We start from the raw sequence: 11227 nt of genomic DNA on the forward strand, positions 1-11227 counted from the left end.
ATTACATCAGGTACTGATGAGCTGCTAACAGCTCCCAACCTACCCTCTTGCACTTCAAAGATTAGCAGCTGTAGCATATGGAGGGAGGGGGTCGTGGACAGGGGTCTGCGGGTCAATCATTCCCCCAATTTGGCTACAGCAGCCACCTCACCCTGTGCAGGCTGCTAACATAGCAGATCCTAGGATCACGACATTCCTCCCTCAATGGAAAAGGATCCTGGGATGTCAATGAATTAGGAAACCCAACAAACAGAAAATGAACTGAAATCACATCCTGCTGGTAGGGCTCCAGAATTAGGCACGATCCCAGGTGAGGGCAAAAAAAGAAGGAATGCTGCAGGAGATACAGCCAATCTCGGGATATTTTACCATTTTGAAAATAAGGACTCCTGCAAAAAAAGGACACCTGATGTAAGTCCCTTGGTGTCCCTGTAAATGTAAGTTTGTTCCTTTTGTTGTGTTTTTACAAAAAATGTAAATATCATGGAATAGAATCTTATAGCACTGAAGGAGGCCATTTGGTCTGTCGTGCCTGTCCCAGCTCTTCGAAAGAGCTGTTCAGTTTAGTCCCATAACCCTGCAAATTAGTCCTCTTCAAGTACATGTTCAATTGCCTTTTGAATGTTCCTATGGAATCTGCTTCCACCACCCTTTCAGGTAGTGCTTTCCAGATCTTAACGACCCTCTGTGTGAAAAAATTTCTCCTCATTTCCGCTCTAGTTCTTTTGCCAATTATTTTAAATTTATGACCTCTGGTTACTGACCCACTTGTCAGAGGAAACAATTTATCCCTATTTGCTCCATCAAAACCCCTCATTATTTTGAACACCTCTATTTGATCGCCCCATAACCTTCTCTGCTCTAAGGAGAACAATCCCAGCTTCTCCAATCTCTCCTCGTATAACAAGTCCCTCAGCCCTGGTATCATCCTGGTAAACCTCCTCTGTACCCTCTCCAAAGCATTGCCTAAAGTGTGGTGCCCAGAATTGTACACACTACTCCAGCTGAGGCCTAACCAGGGATTTGTAAAGGATTAGCATGACTTCCTTGCTTTTGTATTCAATGCCCCTATTTACAAAGCCAAGTATCCCATATGCTTTCTTAACCGCCTTAGCAGCTTGCCCTGATATCTTCAAAGATTTGTGACTATGCACCCCCAGGTCCCTCTGCTCTTGCACCTCCTCAAAATAGTACCATTTACATTACACTGCCTGTCCATGTTGTTCCTCCCAAAGTGCGTCATTTCGCACTTATCCGCATTAAATTGTATCTGCTATGTGTCTGCCCATTTTTTCAGCCTGTCTATGTTCTCCTGAAGTCAGCTACTATCCTCACAATTTACTACGTTGCCAAGTTTTGTATCATCCGCTAACTTTGAAATTGTACTCCCTATACCCAAGGGAGATGGGCAATAATCTGCTGAAGCAAAATGCCTGCCCATTATAGAACCCATCCAATTTTCATTCCGTGTGGTGAAGATGTAAATTTATCTCCTATAGTTTGTGAAATTGTTCTGCAACTATTTTTTGTTAAGAAACGTAATGCTGTTCAAAAGATATGTAGATTTTTTTTTTCTGTGATCATCTGTGTAAATAGAGTTGAGTTTTAGATTAGCTTTTCCAGTTTCTGCATGGTTGTGCAATCTAACCTGTCCATTACAATACTAAACATGTACCATGCTTTAGAAAGCATAGCCAGACTTTGCTTGTGACCTTGAGTGTATGTAATTACTGGTAAAATATTCTCCAAATCCTGCTACTCTTCACAGGGAGGCGGTTGTGGTCTAATGAATCGTTTGAACAAGTTGGAACAGATTGTAAAAGGAATGAACTCTGTAAGTAGCCTCGATAGACCTACAATTCACTAATACGAAATCTGTTTGTTACTTTGTTATATGAAACTGAAGCTGTTTGTTCCATAACTTGCTGTAGGTATTGGATGTTTCATTGACTGCAAAAATAAGGACTGGTGTACATGAAAAGGTCAACATTGCCCACAAAATAATACCTAACCTTAGGGATTGTGGGCTTTCCCTGGTTACAGTAAGTGTTATCAAGCATTTTGTTCTTTTGCTAGTTATTTTGTATCTGATATGTTTACTAGTTAGCGGCAAGACTAGGGATTTTAAAAATTGAAGATCAAGTACACAAATAACATCTCAATTTCACACTCCGTTACTGATTAAATTGTCGTTTGAGGCTGAGAGATCAATTATTTTGTTAAAAATCTGATTAACAAATGCTTGAAGTATAATTAGATAATTTCTGATTTGCGGACAGCAAAGAGCAGTGTTACTAATTTGCTGTTGCGGGTCACAGCCCCAACCAAATGTTTTGTTTGAGGTCCATTCTTAAGAATGCTGCACCATGAGTGATGGGACACAGTGGTGCAGTTCTCCACACAGAGAGCTCTGGATTTCAATCATTCCAATATGGGTCGTTGCCTCGCATTTCCCCACAGGAAAAAGAAACTGTTGGATCAATAATTTATTTTAATAGGGTCCTTCTACTTGCTGTATGGAAGCTAGGATAACCCTGCTTCCTAGTAGCCTTCTTTTGCCATTTTTCACTGGAGAGCAAGAAATCTATAGGAAACACCACTAAATCCCAGCTCGGTCAACATCTCGCAGCCAGGCAAACTATGAATGCAGCCGAGAGGCACATGGAGTAGCAAATCTGCTGAGAGCCTCAGCTGAAGAGAGGGAGAGCTGCAAATAGCCCCCTAAGCTGTATTGTGAGGACCAATGACATGAGTTTTTATTTGGAATTTTTTTCCGTTTGTGGGTTTGGAGTGGCCTAAATTTGTAAAATTGGTTAATTTTGCATTAAAAATATTTTTGCAATATTCCAAATGACACACATCCTGTAAATTTTTTCATAGCAAAATTAATAAGTGTTTTACGCTGCGTTAAATGTTAAAATCTCCAGCTGTGTTCTTCCCAATCGTTAGCATTTTACTTTTAACCAGGAATCTGTTTAAAGTACTGATGTTTTCCATTTCCTAGCCATCTGAGCATGGAGTAAGTTACCAACTGGTCTTGCAGTCAACATGTGCTCTGCTCACTGGCGCTTTAATTCGGACCCTAATTTTATAAGTTCCAGGGAGCCAAGCAGGGAATAAAGTGACTGTGAGACTAATTTTCCATTGAAGATCACAATCCTAACCAATATTTTGCTTGAGGGCAACTTACTCAACAACTAATTGGCAGGAGAAAGGCTCTTGATTAAAGTGCCAGTGAGAAAGATAAACACAACTGAAGATTATATTTGTTAACACTGTATTTTGTATGACCAGAAACTCCGGAGCTGGACAGGATTAAAAAAACATATTTAAGTGCTTGGTACCATGAAATACAGCCAATGTAAATATTTCCATTTATTCCAATAGATTTTGTAAAAGTTATACCCACAGCATCAAATAACAAACTGTTCCAATATATGACAACATATGAATGGGGGAAAAAAGTAAAACCTAAATTCTAGTAAGCTACTGTGATGTCTTACTACCCTGGACCAAATTCTTCTAGGTCTATACTGTAGGAAACCATTTAGATTATGTTCATTACGTAAGCGGTGTGTTCTGCAGATTGACAGTTTAAATGGTACAACCAGAAAAAGTACAAATAGTTTTATGATTTTCTCATTTCAGAGAAGCTATATAATCAGAGCTTAAAATAAGATTAAATTAGTAGTTTTAACTTAATTGTACATCTTAATGATTAGGTAAAGTATGTCTCAGTGCAAACTGAAAATAAGTTGAAGGCCTTTATTAGCCCCGTGTGAACACTCATTTTCAAATGGAGGAACTATCCCCTACAACTGGAGGTGGCATAGGACTAGTGAAGAGAAGAAAAGTGAACTTTTATTTGTAGGATGACTTACAATTGTTACCCTCCTTATTACAATAAAACTAATTTTAGAACTACTTGTGTCTTAAATTTTTTTGCATAATTTAACTAAAGTGGTTGCTTACTGTTGTTTTTCAGAAATGTTTTTGTGGAATTCCCTGTTGTTATATTTCCTGTTCATTTTTCTTAGCTCCATGGTAGATCCAGAGAGCAGCGTTACACTAAGTTGTCAGACTGGGAGTACATTGATTACTGTGCTCAGTTGGCTAATCCAATGCCACTCTTTGGTAAGTATTGTTCGTTTTTTTTTTGGTCAGGTTTTATGGTACTTGCTGCCAGACTGCAGTAGCTCTTTAAACTGATAGAGGCAAGAGCAGTCCATAGAATCATAGAAAATTTACAGCACAGAAGGAAGCCATTCGGCCCATCGTGTCCGCGCCGGCCGAAAATGAGCCTCCCAACCTAATCCCACTTTCCAGCACTTGGTCCGTACCCTTGTAGGTTACGGCACTTCTTAGGTGCACATCCAGATACTTTTTAAATGTGATGAGGGTTTCTGCCTCTACCACCCTTTCAGGCAGTGAGTTCCAGACCCTCACCACCCTCTGGATGAAAACATTTTTCTTCAGCTCCACTCTAATCCTTCTACCAATCACTTTAAATTTATGCCCCCTGGTAATTGATCTCTCTGCTAAGGGAACTAGGTCCTTCCTATCCACTCTATCTAGGCCCCTCATAATTTTGTACACCTCAATTAAATCACCCCTCAGCTTCCTCTGTTCCAAAGAAAACAACCCCAGTCTATCCAATCTTTCCTCATATCTAAAATTCTCCAGCCCTGGCAACATGCTCGTAAATCTCCTCTGTACCCTCTCTAGTGCAATCACATCCTTCCTGTAATGTGGTGACCAGAGAGACTCTTCCTCCCCACTTGTGAAGGGAACTTAAGTGGCTTTAGTAAATGACTGAGATGAGGAACTCCCCATGTTGGGAACTACAATCATGGTAGGCATCAAGCCCCGGATATCAGTGTGTGATCTGATACCAAGCCTCCAGGTAACAACAACAACGACTTGCATTTACATAATGCCTTTGATGTAGTAAAACATCCCAAGGGGCTTCACAGGAGAGTTATCAAACAAAATTTGACACCGAGCCACATAAAGAGATATTAAGACAGGTGTCCAAAAGCTTGGTCAAAGAGGTAGGTTTTAAGGAGTGTCTTAAAGGAGGAGAGAGAGATTAGGGAGGGAATTCCAGAGCTTCGAGTCTAGGAAGCTAAAGGCACAGCAGCCACTGGTGAAGTGATGAAAATTGGGGATGCGCAGGAGGCCAGAATTGTAGGAATGCAGAGATCTCTGAGGGTTGTAGGGCTGGAGGAGGTTACAAAGATAGGGATGGGCTAGGTCATGGAGGGATTTGAAAACCAGGATGAGAATTTTAAAATCGAGTCATTCCCGGACTGGGACCCAATGTAGGTCAGCGAGCACAGGGGACTTGGTGCGAGTTAGGATACGGACAGCAGAGTTTTGGATGAGCTCAAATTTACGAAGGGTGCAAGGTGGGAGGCCAGTCAGGAGAGCATTGGAATTGTCGGGTCTAGAGGTAACAAAAGCATAGATGAGGGTTTCAGCAGCAGATGAGCTGAGGCAGGGACGGAGACAGGCAATGTTACGGAGGTGGAAGTAGGTGGTCTTGGAGATGGAGAGGATACTGGGTCGGAAGCTCAGCTCAGGGTCAAAAAGGAGGCCAAGGTTGCAAATGGTCTGGTTCAGCCTCCGACAGTGGCCAGGGAGGGGTTGGAGTCAGTGGCTAGGGACCGGAGTTTGAGGCGGGGACCAAAGACAATGGCTTCAGTCTTCCCAACATTTAATTGGAGGAAATTTCTGCTCATCCAATACTGGATGTCAGACAAGCAACGTGACAAATAAGAGGCAGTGGAAGGGTCGAGAGAGGCGGTGGTGAGGTAGAGCTGGGTGTCATCAGCATACATGTGGAACCTGGCGTGTTTTCGAATGATGTCACCAAGGGGCAGTATGTAGATGAGAAATAGGGGGCCAAGGATACTTGGGGGACTCCTCCAATTCTGGCCTCCTGTGCATCCCCAGTTTTCATCACTCCACCAGTGGCTGCTGTGCCTTTAGGAATGAGAGAAGTGATCTCATCGAAACATATAAAATTCTAACAGGACTAGACAGACTCGATGCAGGGAGGATGTTCCCAATGGATGGGGAATCCATAACCAGGAGTCACAATCTCAGGATACGGGGTATGCCATTTAGAACCGAGATGAGGAGAAATTTCTTCACTCAGAGGGTGGTGAACCTGTGGAATTCTCTACCACAGAAGGCAGTGGAGGCCAAGTCATTAGATGTATTCAAGAAGGAGATAGATATATTTCTTAATGCTAAAGGGATTAAGGGATATGGGGAAAAAGCAGGAACAGGGTGCTGAGTTAGACGATCAGCTATGATCATTTTGAATGGCGGAGCAGGCACGAAGGGCTGAATGGCCTACTCTTGCTCCTATTTTCCATGATTCTTTGTAACGGTGCAGGATCGGGACGAGAAGCCACTGCAGGTGATTCTCTGGCTAAGACTGGATAGATAGGAATGGAACCAAGCGAGGGCATTCCCGCCCAGCTGGACGACGGAGGAGAGGCTTTGGAGGAGGATGGTGTGATCAACAGTGTCAAAGGCTGCAGACAGGTCGAGAAGGATGTGGAGCGATAGTTTACCACAGTCACAGTCACATGGGATGTCATTTGTGACTTTGATAAGGGCCATTTCAGTGCTGTGGCTGGGGCAGAAACCTGATTGGAGGGGTTCAAGCAACTGTCATGCTAAGTCTTAAGAGTTTCCTCATTAGCTGTACTGTGGACACCTGTCTTCAAAATGGTGGCAGGACCTACATAGGGCAGCTTGTGTTGTTCTCACCTTTGTTCTCGATGTCCAAGTCTATTGCTGCTACCAGACCTGCTTATCACCAACTGTTTAATTCATATCCTAATGAGATATTTTGGCAAAGAGACTTGCTCATTGAGGCTGACTCCCTCTCCAGGGTACTTAATGACAGGTTGGTGTAAGAACACTCCTTCCCTGCAATTGCTGTCCCTTTTTTGCCACAAATCCACCTCACAGCTAGGTCATGAATCTCTCACATGGGCTTGACGATGCTGTTCCGTTGCATGCCTTGGAGTTCTGAAGCATGAAGGAGAATTATTTGGGCATGTCTCATAAGACACAAGCTTAACTTGTTCTACTGTTACTGTAGAAAGACTCTTTTCAGTGCGGTTCCAAAAGACTAAGTTTAGGCTTAATGTAGGACTCCCAGGTACTGATGTGAATCAACAATTGCAACAGAACCCCTTGTGTCCTCTAATCAGTACCTTGGAGATCCCTTCTTGAGCTGTAATATATACTTGGGGGCATCCACCACTATTTTCCACTGGTTAGTCGATTGTTCAAGATAAGGAGAATGCACTAGGGCGCCCAGTGAGTTCGCCAACAGCACAATTTCATCTGTGAAAAGGAGCGTTGCAGTATTTTCAGAAATGCCTCAGTCAGACAATCCAAATCTGTCCCTTATGATGACATACAAACATCATTAATGAAGACTTTAAATAGGATGGCTGACGACGCACAACTATGCTTTACTCCTCTTTTGAGAGATATAGATTCAGTGAGTCTCTCAAATACCCTCGCACAGATCACCATGGGCACCTCTTCGCAGCTAAAGCTGTATTATTTGTATACTGCCCAAATTAGAAGTTTTCAGCCTTATAAGATGTGCACTTTTTTCCTCCTTACAATCTTTTCAGCAAGATACCTTGCCCCAAATTTAGAAAAGTTCTTATCCTGCCTGTTTAACGAATGAACGAAAGATTAATTCAGCAGTATCAGGAACATACGTATATGGGAGCTTCATCTACATGGTGGGGAGAAAAGAATAATTTTATGCCAATAATTGTAGACTACTGGTTACAAAATTGAGTTTTTTTACAGTTAGTGGTAATGGTTCTAACAGACTTGCGATGTGCTGTAGCAGCTACTACAATACTGTGCCAGTGAAAACCAATACAATTTGATTTACTAGTTTATAGATCAGTTGTGCCCAGCATGTAACCAAAATCTTAATCTTTCACAGGAAATGGCGATATACTGTCATTTGAAGATGCCAACAGAGCCAAGGCGACAACTGGTGTTTCTGGAGTTATGATTGCAAGGTGTGTAATCTATGCAGAAGCAATATTTAACTTTTTCTGCATTAGAATTTCAACTAAAATTCAAGAGCGCCTTCTCTTCCCCCTCCTCAAACACCACCATAAAACCAGTTTAATTATACCTGTGTTACAGAAGCTATGCTTATTCATTTGGTGTGGTTGGGATTCAGAAATTTCTGACAGTAGACCTAACACCCAGAAAATGCTATGCTATGCTACATGATTTGGTTTATTTGTAAGTTGGGGAAGAAGTTGAAAGATTTCCAACATCTAGTTTTGGCATTGGAAATTGGTTGCTGAAGCTATCAGAAAGACATCAGTTATGCTCATTAACTAGAGCCAAATAAATTGAGTAGGATGTTATCCAGGATGCTGGACTATATTAAGAGCTGTGAGGAAAAGTTGGGCACTCTCGTTTAAATGATTTAAGGCTGTTAAACAATTCTGAAAATTGGAGTCACCTCCAATTAAAAGTGCCTTCCTTCTTCCACTCTGGCGTTTCTGGGTGGTCAAGGCTTTCTACCAGCATCTAGGCATAAGCGGAGATTGCTCCCATTTGTCTCATAGTTGACAGGAGGGCTATTTTTATACTCTGGATATGTGGGTTGGAGGAATTACACATGGCAGCTATCTTTTGAGGTATCGGTGAGCTTGATCCCCTGTACACGAGCTCATTCGTAAGCCTTACCTGGAGAGGTTTGACTGGCACATGAGAGCAGGAGTCCCTGCTGGTGCTTGTTTTGATCCAGTTATACTCCTTGCGTCGCAAGCCTGTGGTGGCAGGGCTATGCCAACTCTTTTCATCTTTTTAAATTATTACTCATTATTAGAATACAAATCAGTTGATGTGTAGTTATTGTTCCTGGTTTGTATAGTTCTCGTTATAATGGCCCTCTTGACCTGTTGGATTCCATTGTTGAGCAGTATTGCCCTAAGAGCTCTGTTTGATGGAATTGATTTCTGTTCCAATTGAATAATGCATATGTTTTTGTATTTCTATGTGGAAATCTTACAAGTTTTTTTTGAGTGTGAGAACAGAGACAGGAAGTAATGAATTTTTAATTAGTTAAAAGAATAGAACTTTTTGTATGAAAAATCCATGTGAAGATTTTTTTTTAAAATTTATTGATTCAATTCTGAGCACAGCAGAAAACATTCCGTAATCAGCAAAGTGTCACATAATTCTAAGACAGTCACAGATACTGTGAAACTGGATTTGTATCCAGTTCACTATTCCTTGCACTAAAAAATCTTATTAAAGACTCTTGAAGTGTAGTACAATTGGCTGAAAATCTATTTTTTTATTAATTTGTTCAAAAGTTAACTATTTTGATATCTAATATTTCCAACCTTTTGTCAAAATTCAACCCCAAATCAAGTATTTTGGGCTGAATTTTAATTTTGTGAAAGAAAAACAAGAACCACCAATGAGTCAAAAACTTCACAACACTCCCCACATATGGGGAGACAGCTTGGCATTATCTAACACAGATTATAAAAACAATTGATTTTTCTTCAGGCTAAATATCAATTCTTACAGATTCTGAACTTACTTTTTCTAAATGTCTAAATATATTTGCCTGTAGTAGATAGCTGACATGGATGTTGGCTGGAGATAAAATACCTGCTTATCATGGGTTTTCTTTCCTTCTGTATAAATGGCTTTGAGAAATGTAAAAGAAGCAAGTGCTTTAAAATTCACATTTGTCTTATGACTTTGTTTAATTGCAGGGGGGCACTGATTAAACCGTGGATATTTACTGAGATCAAAGAGCAACGACACTGGGATATTTCCTCTCAAGAAAGATTTGAAATTCTACAGGATTTTAGGAACTATGGTCTGGAGCACTGGGGATCTGACACACAGGGGGTGGAGAAGAGTAGACGGTTCCTCCTAGAGTGGCTGTCATTCTTATGCAGGTAAAAAAAAGTCTGCAAAACTAGCACTGAAACATTGCCTTCAAATGGAGCATGATGGGCATTAATATACCCACAATTTTTTCTTTTTGATTTACATTTGTTTGTTCCAGGTATATTCCAATAGGACTTCTAGAACATGTACCTCAAAAAATCAATGAAAGGCCTCCTTATTATTTAGGCAGAGACTATTTGGAAACTCTAATGGCTAGCCAAAATGTGTCTGACTGGATCAAAATAAGGTAAGGTCATATGCTCTTTAGAACTTTAGTCTCACATTTAATCAAAGGGTAACTGATTAAGTCTTTTTGACACAATGTCCTTTCCTAAATCATTTTAGGTTGTGATCTAAATATTAAACACTTACTATAGATGTAAAGTATGATATTTTGCTTAGCTCTCAAATTAATTTCTCTTGAGAAAACTAATTTAAACAGTAGCCTGCCATATAATAATGTGGCAATGTAACTTTTCTCATTGCTTAAAATTTATAATAGTCCAATAAGAGCCAAACAGTTGGATTTATAGGTTTTCAAAGCATAAATTTAGTGTGTACATAGATATTCACTTATTCTAAGACTTGTGTATTCTATTCTGATATTACAGTGAAATGCTTTTCGGACCAGTTCCTCCTAATTTCACCTTCCTGCCTAAACATAAAGCAAATTCCTACAAGTAAAAATGATGCTTAAGAGGAGAAGCTGCAAGAAACTCAACCTTTTTTCCAAACAACTTCTATATTGAATTAATATTGCAATTATTTATACACTCCTTTGAAAATAAATATGGCCTGGAGGGGTTGGGCAACTACTGAGAAGTTTTGGGGTCTATTACTCTTTTTTGGCCTGTTGTAAAATCTATGTATTCTTGACATTTTTCTTGAAAATTTGTAATAAATATTGATTTACTTTGTTTCCGTATTTTTATGTTTTCCAGAATTCATGATTTAGTTAATATGTTTGGCTATTTTATAATCTTTTGGTACTGTACAATCCATTGAATTTTATATTTTGCTTCTTTGAGTGGATGTGGAATGAAGATCTCCTGCTTCCAGTATGGCGTCAGGGGTGGTTCAAAATTCACACACTTGTAGTCATTTATGAGGAATGGAGATGGAGTTGCCTTCTGTGTTTTTGTTTGATGAGCAGTGTTGGTACATTTGTATGGCGTAGAAATTGTTAAAATTGGAGGAACTGAAATGCAGTTATTACTGTTTCCTTTAATGTTCTTTTCACTTCCGG

General features: G+C 40.3%; 1 protein-coding gene across 1 annotated transcript in view; it reads left to right on the plus strand.

The window, feature by feature from the left end:
* dus3l (dihydrouridine synthase 3-like (S. cerevisiae)) overlaps positions 1 to 10906 on the plus strand; it is a 38500-nt gene extending 27594 nt beyond the window's left edge. The window contains exons 8-14 of the mRNA XM_068006647.1: positions 1769 to 1834; positions 1932 to 2042; positions 4038 to 4134; positions 7994 to 8072; positions 9801 to 9989; positions 10100 to 10228; positions 10593 to 10906. Coding sequence (XP_067862748.1) covers positions 1769 to 1834; positions 1932 to 2042; positions 4038 to 4134; positions 7994 to 8072; positions 9801 to 9989; positions 10100 to 10228; positions 10593 to 10665 — 744 coding nt within the window. The 3' untranslated portion in view covers positions 10666 to 10906. The remainder of the gene's footprint in view (positions 1 to 1768; positions 1835 to 1931; positions 2043 to 4037; positions 4135 to 7993; positions 8073 to 9800; positions 9990 to 10099; positions 10229 to 10592) is intronic.
* Positions 10907 to 11227: the final 321 nt, after the last annotated feature.

This window comes from Heptranchias perlo, chromosome 2 (assembly GCF_035084215.1).
Source record: "Heptranchias perlo isolate sHepPer1 chromosome 2, sHepPer1.hap1, whole genome shotgun sequence".
In the NCBI taxonomy this organism is placed as follows: Eukaryota; Metazoa; Chordata; class Chondrichthyes; order Hexanchiformes; family Hexanchidae; genus Heptranchias; species Heptranchias perlo.